The sequence below is a fragment of the Populus euphratica genome, unplaced genomic scaffold (genome assembly GCF_000495115.2).
Source record: "Populus euphratica unplaced genomic scaffold, PopEup_1.0 scaffold1.1, whole genome shotgun sequence".
NCBI lineage: Eukaryota > Viridiplantae > Streptophyta > Magnoliopsida > Malpighiales > Salicaceae > Populus > Populus euphratica.
In genome coordinates, this window is record NW_011499845.1 from 2,852,595 (window position 1) to 2,871,795 (window position 19,201).

The window sequence follows — 19,201 nt, forward strand, 5'->3', positions numbered from 1 at the left end:
AAAGAGAAATGGGCATTTGAACCCCTGATCTAATTAGGATTAGAAAAAGGATATATTTTTTATGTTTAAAAATATAGTAATAATTGCTTTTTAATTTTTTTAAAAAATACATATTAAAATTATTTTTTATTTTTAAAAAATTATTTTTAATATCAATACATCAAAATAATCTAAAAATAAAAAAATAATTAATTTAAAATAAAATAAATTTAAATTTTTTTAAAACACTATCTAAATGAAAAACTACAATAGCAGATTTCCCAGCATTCGATTATACAGAGTACGATTTGAATGCAGTCCGGAACTGAATCGGACATAAAATGCATGGAGAATGCCCAAATTGACATTTCTACCACATTCAAATGCTCAACCCAATGACACCAACCCAAAACATCGGGTTGATGAAAGGATGTCGATCCTCATTTCTTATTTCTTTTTCCCTTAGGAGGCAATCCAGAGGGATATCACCAGACTGGCCTCATAAATTTTGATGATTCTGACATTATTTCAGAGTTTGCATGTCCAAATTCACATGGTAAGATAGATCCAATAAGGCATACAGACAAAAACCGAATCGGTATCAAATTTATAACTACTCTTTTCATAGAAACTTGGAGCATTCACTAAAATTTAAGCGTCAGTGACAGCAGTAAACCTCTCATGGTATTCCTCCTTTAATTATGCGCTGCCACCAATGCCATGTGCTCAATCAGGTCCAGCACTCGGTTGCTGTAAAAAAAGAGCAATATATATTGTCATGTATCATTACCGTAAAACGACCAGCAATGTACACATAGTATTGTTTGCGCACGCCTCAGTAAGAGAAAGATGCTATACCTGTAACCCCACTCGTTGTCATACCAAGAAACAAGCTTCATGAAGGAAGCACTCAACCCTATCCCAGCTTTGGCATCAAATATGCTTGACCTGGAATGACAAGCGCATTAGAATGCAAATGATGCAGAAGAATCACTGAACTTCAGTTAATTAAATCAGATCAGCGCCAAATAAGATCATGCAAAAGATCTATTTGTAATTCTTAATTATTCACAAGCAAGTCCAGTTTCTATATAAGATAAGATACCAAAGGTGCGAGCATTCTCAACTGACAATTAAACAAAAAAGAAATTTTCAAACCCAAATGAGTGGACCGGATGAACTTGATGCAGCTAGGATCAGAAAATGATTGCCACCAATTGCTAATATTTATAGTTGTTTGAAAATGAAGAAGCTCAACACAAACACAGGGAAACGAATGAAGGGTAAAGGGGAAGCTTACCTTGAGTCGCCAACAAAATCATTGGAGACGACATCATCATCAGTATAACCAAGAATGCCCTTAAGTGGGCCCTCTGATGCATACCTTGATTTGAAAATCAGAATTTTAACTGAGTTATTCCCGTTGAACTAAAAACAGTAAACTATAAATAGAAGCCCTCCATCCTGGCCCAGCCCCAAACCAAAATTGAGAAAAATATGCAAAGATAAAAAATTAAAAAAAATAGCAGATTTACTTAATAGCTGCCTTGACATCTTCATATGATGCACTCTTCTCAAGTCGACAAGTTAAGTCCACAACAGAAACATTAGGAGTTGGGACACGGAAGGCCATTCCAGTAAGTTTTCCATTGAGTTCCGGAAGAACTTTTCCAACAGCCTACAATAACCAAAAAAAAACATGTTCACATGACTTCCTGCCAACAACTTACATAGAACAAAGTTCCAAGTAAAGATATTCAATATCATACCTTTGCTGCACCAGTGGAACTAGGAATGATATTTTGCGCAGCTCCTCGCCCCCCACGCCAATCCTTCATTGATGGACCATCTACAGTCTTTTGAGTTGCTGAACAAAATTCACAAATATGTTATACACCAATAAAAGACAGTATGCTAAACAAAAGCACATGAATGCAAGAATGTGCATGGGAGACAGACCTGTGGTTGCATGGACGGTTGTCATTAAACCTTCAAGGATACCAAATTCCTCATGAACAACCTATGAAACCAGTTTAGAGGAAATTAAGGCATATTAAAGAGATAAAGGACATTATTACATTTCAAAAAACAAAACAAAAAAAAAATGCATGAATTAATTGGATCTGCAAAAGTAGTGTAAAGAAATGCAGGGGCCAAAACAGCCCAGAGGTTCTCCCAGCAACTGTTAATTAGAACAAAAAAAAGTGTAATTGAGCTTGAAATTTCAGGATGAGATAAGACCTTCGCAAGAGGAGCAAGGCAATTGGTAGTGCAGCTTGCATTAGAAACAACGTCCATGTTTGGCTTGTATGCCTTCTCATTTACTCCAACTACAAACATAGGAGCATCAGCTGAGGGAGCTGATATGACCACTTTCTTGGCACCACCCTGCAGAGCAATGTCACTAGCTCAACTTGCAGCAGTGCATGGATCTCGATATAAAAGAGAGACAGGCAGAACAGAAACTGGGAAAAACTTCAGGGAAATAGCAGTTAATACCAACCTTCTTGTGAGCTGCAGCCTTCTCAAGTGTGGTGAAGACACCAGATGATTCAACCACAAACTCAGCCCCAAAGTCACCCCAAGGGATCTCTGCAGGATCTCTGGATTTGATGAGTTTAAATGTTAGATTGAAGAGGTAATATTGCAATAAAAACTGTATTAGGATTCATACTGACATTTGATTCAAGATGCTAAAATACAAGTTGCAGTAATCCAAAAAGTAAGTATTTCAGGTCCTATACATATATGAGTGCAAAAATAACATCCCCAGATAGTACCTTTTGCTTGTAATTTTTATTTGTTTCCCATTGATTTCCAAGGTGGAATCATCCAGAACCTTGATGGTTCCATTGAAAACTCCATGAGTAGAATCATATCTGAACATATAAGCCTGGATAATGTGAAGAAAAAAAAGGAGTTAATCATAGACAATTCTTTAGAAAATTAAGGAAGCTTCCAATATAGGATTTTCCCCTACACCCCAGCCCCCCCATTTCCCCGAATGCACGATCTCCCAAATTATCAAATAGCTATAGCTAGATCAAAATATGCCAACAGGCTTGATCCGTTTTACTCATCTTCAAATTCTCTGAGCATTATTGCATACCATGGATACACAAAATCCTGTGCATCTACATGATCAGTTTAATCATAAATTTCCATGCAGTTAAGACTTGTAGCCCTCTACATAACCAAATTGCCATGTAAGTAAACCCACTGAAATGAAACAATAGTAAGAAATCATAGATGTTGATATAATAAAATCAATATCACCATGGAACACAAGGAAGGAGATCATTATGTGATGTGAAGTTATCTATACAGTGTTGGTGGCTTTTCAACCATTTTGAAGAGCAAATTTTGGTGTTTGAAAAAGAACTCGTGCATCTAAAAATGTCTGAGGTGTTTGAGACAGTTAGCATAACTTCAGTGAACGGAAATGAAAATGAAGGGCACCATCATGACAGAAAGCTTTTGTATGAGCAGACGCTGTAAATTGTGGGCAATATGTTAATTCCTGATTCCATGAATCTATGTGAAGTTCACCAAAAAAACATGAAGCTTGATCCATGCTGGTTGAAATGCATTCAAGAAATTATGAATCAAACACCATCTTCTAATTTCAACATCGCTTCCAGCATCATATGCCAACTCCATAAGCATTCCACACACTATAAGACTCCTCCTCCCCAGTTTTTCTTTCCAGGACACTGTGCACTGCTTAACATAATTTGACAAATTCACACAAATTTACAGTAATAATACCGTTGATTTTCATTAACAGTCTCGTCTGAAAGATAACACAGTACTTGTGAGTAGATATCAGAAATGTAATTGTACAAGGATACTAGTACAATAATTGTGGAACAATATTTTTACACTGCATTCCAGACACAGTGGAAAAACAATCAAGAAAATCCCAACTTCCCAGCTTAAGTGGTTTCAAGAAAATTATTTTGCTTCCAAGCAATAACAGCACTGGTCTAATATCATAGTTCAATGACATCCTAACTCCTCGTACACATGCAGTTGCATGTAAAAACAACCCATTTAAGAATTAAGACTGCTTTGGTCTTTATGTTTCCTTTGCTAAAAAGGTGCCAGGATTTCAAGGCTCTGAGTACCTCACTAACTCATTAACACATGCAATGCACTAGTCCAAGAGATACTGAACAATTTCCAGAATAATTCCTAGGGATGGCCATTAAAAGGGTCTGCAGTGGGGTTCGCCCAAGCCTGCTCTTATAAGTAACGCACATGTAAAACAAAAACAGTATTAAAATGAATCACATTAAGGAGGCTAACGTGTGAACTTTGGTCATTCAACAATATCTTCAAGACATAAATTGCAACAAGAAATCTAATCACGAATCCTTTACCATGTACTCAGCATCAATGAAAGGATCATTCACTGCCACCACATCAATATCATCCCTGAAAGTTGCTACTCGCAAAACCAATCTACCAATTCGTCCAAAACCTGTACAATTTTAGACTTGACTCCTGTTAGTATTTGAGTTTTTTAGTAATGTTCCAGAGAATCTCAGTTTATACTTCAAGATAAATTGTAATCCATGCATCATCTATCAATAAATAAGTAAGACAGAGCAAATATCAAGTTTAATCATCTTCACGTACCATTGATTCCAATCTTTGTCTTTCCATCAGCCCGTGATCCTATTCAAAGTAAAAACAAATCAAACCAGCACCACATCAGTAAACACAACTCCCAAATCTGTCTAGAAAACGCTAATACAAAACATTAATCACTTACTTAAAACTGTTGGGGGCATTTCGGTAGCTGTGGCTTTGATAGGTTGGATGCTTCTTCCACTGCATTTACTGAATGGTTCAAATGTTTCAGAATTAGCGTGGAGAAAAGGCATGCTCATGCACATATTTCAATGTATAGAGAGATTTTAATATCAAAATCTTCAGAACTCAACTGTAAGGAAGATGACCCTGTTGGTACTGAAGCACCAAAAATGCTCTTTGAAGAGTTAAAACGAATGCTTGAAACCTGAAATTATGAAGGAGATAAATAAAGATCACGGTCAATGGAAAAGGTTAAATACATTTCTATTTAGTAATAGGTACTTCACACCACTCATCAGCTTCTACATTGTCAAAAGATTAATCTATATATGAAACATTCCTAGTAGAGAATATAAGGTCAAATAACAATGAGTATTTTTATTGATCTGATGCCAACTCTTCACTTTTTTTATTCTTTTTACAAGTTCTTTTAAGAGATAAACAATACTCTGTTTCATTTTCCTCTGTTTTCTCACCAACCATATAGAAAGTATGAAACTCGAAACCACTATATGCGCACAAAAGGAAGCCAGAAATACACTGATACACGGATCATTTTTTTAGAAAAAAAAAATTATTTCCGCTTGATAATCAAAGGCACGCATTGTTATCTATCTTACTCCACTTTCTTTTCTTCTCTCACCAGCCAAAAACTAGAACGAAGGTTAAACAAAGTGTGACTACGGACAGCCTTTCAAAAAGAAGGTGTTGCTTAGAGAAAAAAGCAAGGATACCTCGAAGCGATCGGACGGTGAAGGAGAGAAGTCGGAACGGCAAGCTTCGATAAGAGGAGCGGCGGGCGTGGATCTGAGAAGGGTCGAGAAAGCCATCTGTACTAAGAGCAAGACAAAAACCCTACTGATAAGGCAAAGGTTGGGTTTGCGGCTTTTGAGAGGGAGCAGAAGGCCGAGGAAAATGAAAAATGGTAGTTGCAGGCAGGTGGTGTTTGATGGTGTTTTAAAAACAAAACGAAAGGGTATTTTTTTTTTTAATAAAACAAGCGGAAACTTTAAGCGGAGTTTCTCACGAGGAATGTGCTTGGCTCGCTTTTTCTTGTACCCATTTTTTTAATCTTTTTTTTTTTTAAATAGCATAGTATATTAAAGGTTTTGAAAAAAATAAAAAATATTTAAAAAATAGTAGAATTTAAAAAAAACTATTTTTTGAAATATTATTTTTATAGAAAATTTCTATTTGAAATAACAGTTGCATCTCAAAATATATTTAATGAACATTTCAAAATAATTTTTTTTTACATATTAATTAACTTTAGCAAAAATCAATCAAATGTTTTATGAAGATTTAATAAACAGACTATAGAATTAAAGATCCAATTATCAAAAAAAAAATGTGACATGGAAGGAGAAATAAATGGAAGAAAAAAAAATAGGTTACTAGGGACATATAAGTTTATTTTCAATACATTTTATGTTTTTAAAAATATCTTGATGAACGATTTTAATTACATATTGAAAAAATATCAAAAAATATTATAATTAATCTTGAATAAAATTTTTAATAAATTATGATTATATTTGATAATTTTTTTAAAAAATAGTTATAATTATATTGTTGAGATTTTTCAAACAATACAACATAGATAAAAAATAGAGTTTCAATATATTTTTGGTAACCTTTTTATTATTATTGAATCTTATTTCTTGATCATTAAATCCTCATAAAATTCTAAATTTTATGTTTATACATATTAATAGAATTGAGAGGGATATAGTTTACGGAACATCCTTTATTTTCAATAAGGGCTATGCTTAACTGTTAATTTTAACAATAATAATGTTTAAATTTTAATATTTTTCTAGTATTTTTTAATGCTTTTCTAACATGTGTTACTAATTCTAAAATACCCTATTTTGCTCTGAATTTCTCTTTCTCTCCAAGCAATAAACTGTGGGTGAGTTATGGTAACACGGGAGTAGACATGTTGTTTCTGGTGTGAGCTCTTAATATCCTTTTCCCCTTATAATATGGGGGTTTTTGAGTGAAATTTATTTAAATTGCATTTTTCTTTTCAAAACATATTTGACTTGATGGCCAAATTGTATTTTAAAATTAATTTTTTATAGTCGTCATGGTGCGTTTAGTGAACAAATTAGATTAAAAAAATAATATCTTATTTTATCTTAATATACATATAACAAACATTGATAAAGTTACAATTATTATGTCTGATTTCTTTACCCATTGAATATTTAAGACATTGAATAAATTTATATTTAAAAAGATAAAAAAAATATAAAAAAATATATCAATATATTCTTTTTGTATAAGCTGGAGTGTTCAGGTAGCTTACACACGTGACATGATTAATTTTTAAATGTATTAAAAAGTTTATAAATTTAATAAATAAATAAAATATTATAAAAATGATAGATATACATAAAAATTTCAAACCTAAATGCAGAGGAAGGATGTAAATCCCTTTACTCGCTAGTAGACGAACTCAAGTGCACTATATTCTGGTTAATGTTGAAATAATTAATGGATTGAAAATATTTCCTTGAATAACTGCAGAAGTGCTCAAAATATCTTGAATGGAAATAGTACCAGAACTATCATTAGGGAAATGAAACTGTGCGAATCACGTAGGCGAGTTTGTCGTGTAGTTTCGGAGCTGAGAAACCCTGGCCAAGTCCTCGAAGGCCACGTCAGCCAGTCTGGGGCCTTTTTGTATTTTTCTTCTGGGGCCACGGGCGCGGCTTTCCTCCTCCACTCTTGCTGTGTTTTCTTCCCTGTAGTTCTATTAGCGATTGCTTCGATTTCTTTAATGCACAATCAATGAATAGATTATTTAATTACTTGGAAAACAAAAATTGAGTTATATTAATATCTGATGCCGTGTCAGGCGTCGGTGTATTTGAGGAGTATCTTTATTTCAATTAATACCATGGATAGTATTTAAAAAAAAAGAAAAAAAACTATTTTGCATATTCTAGCATACTCAGCAACTAAAAAAAATAATAGCTGAGGAGTATTAGCTTGTTTAAAGATGTAGTTATAATTATTTTTAAATAATTTTTTATGTTAAAATATATATTAATAATTTTTTATTTTTTAAAAAATATTTTTAATATTAGTACACCAAAATAATTTAAAAATACTAAAAATATATTAATTTAAAATAAATAAATAAAATAAAAAATTTAAATTCTTTAAAAAATACTTTTAAAATATATAAACAAAATACCCTATATGACCTATGGCAGGTGGCTTGGTGCCCAGGGGAGGTAAGGAGCATAGTTAATGAAGAATTCGACATGTTTCTGTTGAGATGAAAAAACTTGGCTGTATTAAGTTTGTATTACTAAAGAGAGAATAAATTATTATTAAAATATTTAGGCTCACAATTAGCAATGCGAGTCATAGATTAATTACACGAAGAGATTTGTGAAGATATAGTTAAAGTATTATGGATTCTATCGGCTCCAAATAAGAAAACACCGCGTGGATTCCAGAAATACAGGTAGTGTCTAGGATCATAATATTTGTTGTTTTTTAAAATATATTTTATTTAAAAATATTAAAAAAATTAAAAATTAAAAAAATATATTTTAAAATTAAAAAAATTATATATGTTTTATAAATACAGAAATAAACACAACCTACCGCTACTATCCAAAAGATCTTTGCTAGCAAGCTATTATGTTTGATTTTATGTTTAAAAAAAATATTTTTTCATTTTTTAAAATTAATATTTTTTTAGTGTTTTATAATTATTTTGATGTATTTGTATAAAAATAATTTTTTAAAAAATAAAAAAATTATTTTAATATATTTATAAATAAAAAATACTTTAAAAAATAATTATAATCCAACTATAACCTTTTAAAATGAGTCATCGATTGAAACAAATTGTCGTCCTTCCTGAAAACAATATACTTTTATTATGTGATTATTTACTAAAGTGGTTAATTCAAATAAATTTTATTAAGAAAAATATTGTCAATGGATTTGGAATACCACAAACCACTCTCTCGTTGAGGGTTACTTTTCGCCGACAAAAGAGTTGGAAGAATTTGTTGCGAACATACGCATGGTAGAACGGAACACTTCAATACCTTACTATGCACAAGCGACCGACCAAGCAGAGGCCGGCCGGTAATAAAATAATTATAAATATTTTCAAGAGGATGGTCGAGAATCGCCCGAGGGCTTTGACATGAACTTCCGGGAGAAGCACTGGATATGTAGAACTTAACGAATACCTTGCGCCAAGTTTAGCCCATTTGTGTCGAGATTGTGATTCCATCAGAAATTACAGTTGATTCAAGGTGAATAATTGCTCACCAAAGTCTACTAAAACATGATAATTGTTCAGAATAAATGCTGCTGGTAAAATTATAGAAGTTCGGTTCATGATCCAAAATAAATGAATATTCAGAGGCCAAGCCCTTGGCCGGAACAACAGTAAAAATATTCAAAAGGCCAGACAAATTATGGTCGTTGATTACGAGAATAAAGTGTTCCGAAACCAACGTCCCTAGCAAGGAGATTGATTAATTTTGATAAGTTTCTGTGAAAAAACTATGATTTGGCGAAGCTCAGGCCATTTATTTTCAGCTCGCTGCTCCTCTGAATTAATTTTGATGAAGAATGTGGAGGCATCTTTCAAAGAGAGTCTTTTGCTTTGAGCCATCAGAGGGACCGATTCATTTGTTGCAGCCACACGCTTCTCCATTCCTCTTAAAAGTTGCCTTCACTTCGATCGGTCGCCTTTGCTTTCTGGATTTTGCCATTAATAATCACCAGCTCATTAGACAAGGCAATATGAGCTTTCTGTGGTCTCTCAATCTTTACCTAGGCACTTGAGAATTAGATAGATAATCGATCCTAGGCTTATCTACAAGTTTCTATTTAAAGGAGTGTTTGAAAATGTGATCGATTCCATATTTTTAAAAAAATTATTTTTTTTTTTGTAAAAAATTATGTTTTTTTAATGTTTTGGATGGTTAGATAATTAATATATTTTGACATGAAAAATATTTTAAAAAAGAATTATAATCATCCTTTTAAAGAGACCCTTATCAATTCTTCTTGTTGGGGAGTGCTTCAACCTATTTATTCTACCTTTCCATAACATCCACAAGGTTCATGATGGTTTGCATGTATATATCCATATTGTTTAACCCCATTATAGCTCCAAAATCCAGTATGTTGTGATTTTTCTGAAATCTCTCGAGAATTTTGAGGTCGGCGAAATCAATGTCTAGTGCTTCAAAAATGATAGCCAGCGCATGTCATGCATTTCCCAGCTCACCGACGAAAAGTCTAGAGCTCTTAGTTGTGGTCTCTATTTGAGAAGAACTTACGGCTGAAGAGGTGCTGCAATGACTTCGAGCATCCATCGTGAGTTTCCTCGCCACTTCAGAGTTGTTTACCTAAACAAGAGGCAATTAGGAAAGTTGAACCTACAATAGCCTGAACAAAATTTGTTACCTTATTAATCCTCAATGAAGGGGAATGCGTGCCAGCTAGCTAGGAGATTTGGAAAAAGTATAGTTTTCCTTTTCAGCGGCTTGTTTGGGAATCTCCACAACCTTTCGTTGATTATCGGTGCTTCAGCAATGATTTCTTTTGAAATTATCTCTGGTGCATATTTCTCAGTTCAGGTTTCTACGAAGAGGAAGCCATTTAGCATAGACGAATACCCTTCTGGAATCAGGGTACCGATAAAACTACTAAACAAATATACCAGTTGTGGTGCTGACGAACTTGGACTCGTAGGCCTTAAGAGAGTTAGGTGATCCATGTATTCTTCTCCACGAATAATTAGAGAATCATATTGGGCTCTGCTTCCTTATTATTTGTTGTAATAAAATAGAATGAAGAAAATTAATAAATAAAACTTGAGGCATCAGACATTCAATAAGTTTTTTTAAAATAAAACAAGGGCTACACAAACAACTAGACTAAGATGGAATGGAGTTACCACCAAGTTTTGCAAATATTAAAAAATATTATATTTTTTTAATTAATGTAGGTATTCAAATTTTTTTAGTACACATTGACTGTAGGGGTGCTTAGTATATAGGCCACTAACATGTAACAATTAAAAAAAATTAAAAATTAAAAAACTGTTATAAAAATTTTAAAAATAAAAAAAATTGTTATGAAATTAAATCCAGTTCAATGTAAATGCAATCGCTAGAAATCCATTGCTCATTTTGTTAGAGCTAACCAAGTGCGAGAGAGACGACCTGGAAATCCAAAACTCAAGGAGCATTTACCGACTCTGTTTATTATAAATAAATAGATCAATGACAACCTGTCCAGGAAGAGAAATTGATACACTGGGCAAATCATTACCAATTTTGCTCATCCTAAGCTGCTGCCTCGACTGCATTAATATGGAAAATTCATGATGTGATGCACTTCGTGCTCGGGCCTCACACGTTCCGTAACTTTGCACAATCGCGGCTGCATTTAACGCTATTTATATAATTTATTAAATATATAAAGGTGTTTAAAAATACAGTAATAATTATAATTTAAAACATTTTTTATTTAAAAATATATATTTTTTATTTTTAAAAAAATATTTTTAACATCAACATATTAAAAAATTAAAAAATTGATTAAAAAACCATCTCAATCTAATAATTTAAACTGTTAGATGGGGTATCAAGACATAATTTATATTATTTTTTAATACATTCTTTTAAGTAAAATCTCTATGGACTTGAAACTTATATAGGTCTATATTATATTATGTTTAATTTTTATTAAATAAATAAAAATAATAAGATTTAAACTCGTGATCGTTTAGTCATTAAAGCTTTAATATTATATCAAAAAACCATTTCAATCTAATTGTTTAAACTGTTAGGTAAAATTTTAAAATATAATTTATATTATTTTCTAACAAAATTTAAAATATTAATTTTAAAGAACAAAAAATTAATTTTTTTAAAAAAATATAATTTAAATTATATTTTCAAATATTATCTTTAAATGAACGCTTAACTCTATTCACTTTATAATTGGACATCCCAAACTGAATAAACTGGTTTTCCTCAAATTTATTTTGAGGGCACTCAACTCAACATTACCATCAACAAATAAAATGTTTTAATTTTCGTAGTGAAAATATAATTTATATAAAATACTCGGTACCGTTGTGATTTCTTTTTTTTTTTTTCAAGGATGGTTATATACAGGAAAGGTCTGGCTGCTTCCGAATGTGGGGTTGGCGTAACTTGACAGGATGTATAGATTCGAACCACATGAGGTTCTGCCGGGGGTCGTTTGATTCGAAGAGGGGACGGATGAGACTAGAATAGGATTCCCGAAGGAGTCGCTAAAGCCAACGCTTGAAGTGTCCCTATCCCTTTTGCCATTTTCATGGGACTTGAGAGAGATTGTATCTGTCTGTCTGCATGGGGGCAGTTGGGAGCAAATCCTTTCAACACGTGGTCCTCGAGAAAAAAACACAAGGGAGATCTATCGACCTTTTCTTTCTATCGAGTTTGGACTCCGACAGCGTCGTTCATTTTCACAACTAAAGGTACATGCATCTTAAAGTTCCCTGCCTTTCCATTGGGCCACTGGCTTCATCACTCTGGAATATGACACGTTTTGGGTTTGTGGGCCTGTAATAAATGTTATTATCAGATTTCTCGAAAGAAGATAAATAAAGAAAGGAATAGAAAAGAAAATGCTGTTGCCTGTGGATGTTAAAACCTTCTGTTTTTACCTTTCTTAATTTTTTCATTTTTTTTCGGAACTAGTGACATCTGGCATGCACATTCATTTCTTTTTTCTGTTTATATGGGGAATATTTCATTGTTTATCTTAAAACAAACTTATATATCCTTTACATTTTGTCCTTTTTATTTATTTATTTATTCATAACAGTTAGTCCCATGCCTTTATCTTGATAATCATTTGTACTTTAATTATATAATTACCCTCCTTTTCCTTTTAATTTCAAATTATTCCTAACTTGTTTAATCCATTTTTATTGGTCTTCTTTCTAACGTTGGCCATTCCACTAAAGCCCATTAACTGCTAGGCTCACAAGCCCTAGTCGTCTGCCATCGTTACACCTCCCTCTGTATAGGCTGTGCCGTACACGCACGTCGGCAATCCTCCTTCAGTTCATTTTTCAACTGCTTGCATGTTTCCAGTTTCCTCCATCCTGTTTTTCCTTCTCTAAAGCATTATTTGCACCCTTCTTTCCTCGGATATCTAGCTTAGTTCGAGTGCTAGCCTTTTCCTGAACTTGTTGAATTCAACCCTCTTATCTGTACGTTCACCATTCCCTGCTGTTCCTTCCCTTTGCCATTTCTCTCTCTAAATCTCTCTAGTTTTTTCTGGTAGGAAATCACCTAATGGCCGGCCAAGACAAGGACTTTAACGACCTAAAAAGACTTGGATCTCTCCTCTCTAAATCTTCCCTCACCATCTCTGAGAATAATGTTGAGGCCCTCAACGATATACTGCTTTACGGGAGTCCCGTTGCTTACTATGAAAATCATGAAACTCTTAAAAACACTACTAACTTCTACTTCTATCACAAGCTTTGCTTCGGATTCTTCTTCTCCTGGCTCATCTTCATCTCGAGCAGCTTTTGCCTTTGCTCGCGACCCAGGCCGATCTACCCGATCAAATTTACCTCCAACTCGATACATTTTCGTCCCATCTTCTAATCAACCGGGACCTCCTCCTCCTAGTTTCACTTCTGGCGAACTACTACCAACCTTCCCTTGTTCGGAATTCTTCCATCCCACTTTAGCTCCTCAAAAAGTCCTTGATCTCGGCATCCCATCCAACTTTACCCTTCTCTGCCCTGTTCCAGAAAGAGATCGGATTGAAGACATCGACTCCAATCACATAGTGATTTACGAAGATTCACTAGAAGCTAGCTTACGAATTCCCTTCCATCCATTAGTTTGCGACTTCCTAGATAAATACTGTATTCTTCCGGTCCAAATACCTCCTAATTCTCGGAGAATCCTTCTCTGGTTTATACTTATTTGCCATAGACCAGGTAAAACTAATACTCTACTCATTTTTTATTATTTCATTCAGCTAAAATTCCTAAAAGAATTCCCATCTTTTATCTTTAAACACATCGTGAGAAGGGTAATTAGGCCCCCACTGCTATATCCCTCATTCCATATCTAAAAGTAATCCCCATCTTTTATTTTAATTATATAATTACCCTATTTTTCCATTCCTCCTATTTTCCTATTTTAAGATATGATTCATACCTAAAATTCTTACTCGCGTCGTCGTACTGAATCCTTAGCTCTTAGGGTCGAGAGCTACCTCGTAGATATTCAAGACGTTCTCCGAATAACGAACTGATACCTATTTCAATTACTGGAATCTCTAAAATCTTCTCAAAGCGCACTAGAAGTCAAGAAGGAAAACTTGTCCAAACGCCAGAAAAACACGCATCACGTAAGGGTCAAAGGACGACATGCAGAATCCTTGAAAAGATATATCATTGTATGAGCAGCCTTTATTTGAATATCAGTCTGTACTTCCACGAACTCTCTTAATAACTTTGAAATTTTTATTTTTTTTAATCATTGAGCTATATCATAGTTTTCATCACCCTTTTTCAATCATACCCAATGCTTGCAGATGGCTTAAAACTTAAAGATAACTAACTTCAATTATTTTATTTTAAGTATTTTAGATTTCAATTTATATTATTTTCAATTAAATTATTTAATATCTTATTTGTTAAAAAACCATGTAATTAATATTTTGATTATTTTTTTAATAATATTTGTGAATGTCTTTTAAATCATTTCTTACATAACTCATTTAGTAAAAAAAAATAATTAATTTATAATTTAAATAATTTTTCAAACTCATTAACGCAACACAAATACAAATACAGTAGACACAATAAGACTGTAATAGTATTTAAAAATGCAGTTAAAATTATGTTTTTTTTTTTAATTTAAAAATATATATTTTTTTATTTAAATTAATTTTTATGTTTTCATATAGTTTTGATATGTGAATATAAAAAATAATTTTTAAAAAATAAAAATATAATTTATTGATATATTTTCAAATAAAAAATACTTTAAACTATTACCACACTTTTAAATATAGAACTTGTTTGATTTTATAGCTGTAATTGTTTAAATTGTATTTTTATTTAAAAAATATTAAAATAATATATAATTTTTATTTTTTAAATTTATTTTTGATATTAATATATTCAAATGATATAAAAAAATTAATTTAAAATAAAAAAATGTAATTTTTTTAAAACGTTTTTTCAAACGCAAACGCACTCTAAGCAGATTATAAATCCCTCCTTGTCAACTTGACCTTGGACGTACCTGTTTATTTGTGATAATTATGACAGAGGTTTCATTTTACATGACCTACCACGTAACGGCTATTAGTTTGTTTGTTTTTTAGCTATTAGGGCATTCTCATGTCAGTTTTCACAAACGAAATAGCAAGTTAGAAATTAAAATCTAACCAAACGCAGCAGTTGGGTAACATATCAATTCTCAGAGCGTAAATTGTAATCCTCGTAGACAATCTGTGTGAAGCAACGCCATTGATCAACCACGTCTGAGACTGCCATATCACCCGGAGACAGAGAGGAAACGTACAGAGTGGCATTTGCCTCCTCTGCAAGCAACTGAAACTCACAACCAGTTACTATCCACCCGAAGAAAACCACACCCCCTCCTCCATCAACACAGACAGACACTCAAAAGGAGAGGGTGACAGAGATAGCATATGCTTAGGGATGCATCAATTCCCGTCAACAATGATCCACCCTTAGTCTTTGCATAACCTCTTTCGATCTTATTATATATATCCTTCCCTCTTCCCTCTTCTTTTAATTTTCTGTACCAAAACAAAAACCAAGTGTGAAGAAAATTAACATCTCCGGGTGGATTACTATTTTCCGTTCTCTTTGTTTTCCTGAACACAACAGAAAGGGAACTTCTGAACTCTAAGCCAGCTTGTAAGTATATATTTGTCCCTCTCTCTCAATTATAACAATGTGAGTGATGGATATAATAAGGGCGTGTTTCATTATCTGGGTTCTTGCCTTTCTCATTTTGTAATCTGGAATCTCTTTTGCCTTTTTCTGTGTCTGTCAGGTAACGTATACATGTCTTTTCATAGTGGGTTTGATTAAATGAATGTAAGGGCAATAGGAATTCATGTTCTCTGGAATTTTAAGAGTTGTTGCATGGAATTCAAGAACACATAATTTCTTACAGTGGTGCTTCCAAATGCACCTTAATTCATTTTGTCATATGGAATGCATTTTGGTTGTTAGGCGCCTATGTCTGATTTCAAAGTTAAGGATTCATTGTTTCTTCTCCTCGTGTGCCATTAGATCTTAAATGTTGTATTTGAAACTTTTTTTGGGGGGGGCATTTGCAGTTGCTAGTTGACATGTCTAGTAAAGCAGCATAATTTTTTTTTCCACTTTAATTTGGGAATTGCCCAAGTAGACTATTTTTTCTTCAAATCCTCTGGCTTGTTCTCATTTTTTGTCTATTTAGAATCTGGAATGAATAGTCATTATTTCCTAGATACATATGAGAGCGTGTGTGCATTGACTGCTTGATGTCATGCGTATCATAATGCTGGAGGAAAAAACGTATTTAATTTTGGCTATTTCTCCCTTTAGCATATCCTGTTTAAACATCTCACTGTACAGGAAATATCATCTAATTTTCTTCGTTCAAATAGATTTGAAATTTCAGATAAAATTTTGGTTATATTCAAAAGGACAGGTTGATAAATTGAATGCTTAGCCCATATTTAATATGCCATTGTCATTGGATTCTACAAGCCGTATAGCCTATCAAGTTCTCCGATCAATTTTTGTTTGCCCATTTCAGTGATGATGTGTTTCATATGTTTGTAGCATTTCTAGATAACTTGAATTTAAGTTGAAACATACTTCTTAGTTCTTGTTCTGTCAGATAGAGCTATGTGGTCAGGTTATGCCATGATTTATTTCCTGCAAGCCTGAAAATTAAGTGTGCCTGATATGATCTAATGGAAGAATTACAAATTTTTTCTTGTTATTTACATGTGTTCCTGTCTCTTTGGAAGCTCCAGGTCCAGGTCCAGCTTCAGCATAGCAGCTATTGCCTTGTCCATAGAGAGAACTTTTCAAGGTAGTCAACAGAGTTTTGCACCTTGAAAATTCTCTTTGCTGATAGATCCCACGGTACAAAGGTTCTGGGATGGCTGCCAGCTTCTATTATTGGAATGATTGCGTTGATGTCCAGGACATGGAAGCAATGTGGCGGGAACCTGAAGTTAGCACGGAATGGTTAGATGCTGGAGAGACTAAAGGAAATAAAGTTCACCTTTCACGGGATCCTGATGGAGAGCCTTATTTGACGCAGACTGAGATGAAGGTAAAACATCCCTTCATCTACTTCAAAGACAACTGAAAATGCTTTGTATTATATTCAACAAATTTACAATTATAAAACTATGCAATCCGCTTGCTAATGAAGTAATCTATTCAGGCAGCACCATAATGATAATTTCCTTTCATCTTCCTAAATCTTGAGTCTGAAACATTAGTTGCCAATTCATTTCAGATGCTAATTTCACCCGTGGTCTCGTTGTCTTCGATTACTCAAAAAATTGAAGCACACAAGTTTGAATTTGGTGGATTCTTAGATACAAGCCACATAATTTCGATCTTGTTATATAATTGTACTTTGCATCATTTTGCATTCCTTCAGGCTGTTGCTGATATTATTGTCCGGAGACATTTTGATTCACAAGTACACCCGGTATGCTCTTGTCAATTACTTCTTCTTGTAACTCCTTTTATTGCTCAGAAAGAGGCTAAATGTGGGTAATGACTACCAATGTACTGACAGAAAGAGGTTATATATCCGCTAATTGGCTAAAGTCTTCACGAACACCATTAAGTTTGGACCTAGTTTGTTGTTTTAAGACACAGAGAAGCTAGCTATCCTAAAGTACTTTATGCAGTTGGACTGGCCTCGAAATTCAACTTCCTGTAAATAGTAACTGAAAAGAAGTGATCTGACCTTCACCCTACTCTTTTTATGCCATGATTGCATCACTTTCATAGCTTGTAGCATTGTAAAGAAAGTAAACAGCATATGCACAAGGCTACATGCACTTTCATGACTTGGTCATGTATCAACCTAGGCGTTAAGAATGGTTGGTTCGATTGAAAAATTCATCATAGATATTTATTTTCTGTTTTATTCCTCACATCTTTACAGTAAGTTGTCAATGGACCAAATGTTAAGTGGATCATATTTTCTGTTTCAGTCACTGCAAATTCAGCCAACTTTTTGTCTCTTCTCTTTGCTTTTTGTGAAACAGATAAGCATGAAATAAAACTTAGTTGTCTGCATACTGCTTCCTGAATTGTCCATGAACAAACTTTTGGTTTCGGGAAGAATTGTATGACTTCATAACAGCATTTTGGCAACATCAATGAGTAATTTAGCTTTAAGAAGCTAACTGCACGTCTCCATTTTGCCTCCATTCCCTGTGTCTGCAGGACATGATATGTGCTATAGCTGAACTTGAAAGTGACAGACAGCCCCTCTCTACGAGGTGGTATGATAAAAAAACAAAGGAAACAGCCCTGGGGATCATGCAAATTTTACCAAAAACAGCAGCGTGGCTGGTCAGGTATCAATTATATGTTCTGGTCCTTTTTTTGAGCTCCTTATTAATGGACCCTTTTTATGTTAAGCTTATTCTGGCTCTCAGAAGTTGTAACTGGAACTTTCTGGCAGACACTTAGGTTATCGGGCATATGAAGTAGAAGGGAATCCAGAAATTCTATGTCGTCCTTTTGTTAGCGTTTATTTTGGTGCTGCTTATCTTAAATGGCTGTCGAACTTTGAGAAAAAGTAAGTTATCAATCAGAGATACGATTGGTTCAATTAACCATTTGTGCTGCTTATATTTATTTATTTTGAGTTTCATTGATTTAGGAAATATCAATTTTTGAGGTATTTTGCAGAGTAAGAAGTGAAGAGTTCGTAGTTAGGGCGTATAACGGCGGCCCTAAAAAAGCAACCCACAAATCGACTTTGCCATATTGGAAAAGATACCTTTGTGTCAAAGAAAGTCTCCCATCCAGGTGAAAGTTTTTTCGTGTATTACTTTGATGATAGCTTGTGAATTATACAAGCCCCTGCATTTCTCTCTGTTTTGTCCTCCCCTCCCTTCCTTTATTATCTTTTTCTGCTCCCCACTTGACTTTGGATTCCAAGTAGTTCCAAAATTGTTATCTGAACAATTTCAAAGGTGAGTCGGAAATTCCGATGCTCTCATCTGCCTGAGAACTCTTTGTTTCCATTGAGCAACAAAGTCCTCGCTTGGAAATCTGTGCACCCCCCCCCCCCCCCCCCCCACCCCCCCCCTCACA

General features: G+C 33.7%; 3 protein-coding genes across 9 annotated transcripts in view; 2 read left to right on the plus strand and 1 right to left on the minus strand.

Moving 5' to 3' along the window:
• Positions 1–395: 395 nt before the first annotated feature.
• On the minus strand, positions 396–5,771 carry GAPCP-2 (glyceraldehyde-3-phosphate dehydrogenase of plastid 2). The gene is made up of 14 exons (XM_011018010.1): positions 5,532–5,771; positions 4,929–5,002; positions 4,757–4,824; positions 4,621–4,659; positions 4,362–4,462; positions 2,760–2,872; positions 2,483–2,582; positions 2,221–2,367; positions 1,939–1,999; positions 1,749–1,846; positions 1,515–1,657; positions 1,280–1,363; positions 838–927; positions 396–729 (listed from the first exon to the last, which is right to left on the minus strand). Exons 1-14 carry the CDS (start codon positions 5,625–5,627, stop codon positions 675–677), a joined length of 1,269 nt encoding a protein of 422 aa, XP_011016312.1. The 5' UTR covers positions 5,628–5,771; the 3' UTR covers positions 396–674.
• Positions 5,772–13,227: 7,456 nt separating this feature from the next.
• On the plus strand, positions 13,228–14,290 carry LOC105119881 (uncharacterized). Its single transcript, XM_011018103.1, has 2 exons — positions 13,228–13,804; positions 14,066–14,290. The coding sequence occupies exons 1-2, from the start codon at positions 13,231–13,233 to the stop codon at positions 14,122–14,124; spliced, it is 633 nt and encodes a 210-aa protein (XP_011016405.1). The 5' UTR covers positions 13,228–13,230; the 3' UTR covers positions 14,125–14,290.
• An 895-nt stretch (positions 14,291–15,185) lies between these two features.
• Positions 15,186–19,201, plus strand: part of LOC105120268 (uncharacterized) — an 8,797-nt gene continuing 4,781 nt past the window's right edge. Inside the window, exons 1-6 of one of the 7 annotated variants that reach the window (XM_011018583.1) lie at positions 15,186–15,805; positions 16,882–17,186; positions 17,523–17,573; positions 18,323–18,456; positions 18,564–18,680; positions 18,794–18,913. In XM_011018583.1, the coding sequence (XP_011016885.1) occupies positions 17,010–17,186; positions 17,523–17,573; positions 18,323–18,456; positions 18,564–18,680; positions 18,794–18,913 (599 nt within the window). In that variant the 5' untranslated portion in view covers positions 15,186–15,805; positions 16,882–17,009. The other 6 variants (XM_011018578.1, XM_011018551.1, XM_011018472.1 and 3 more) reach the window with 6 other exon arrangements.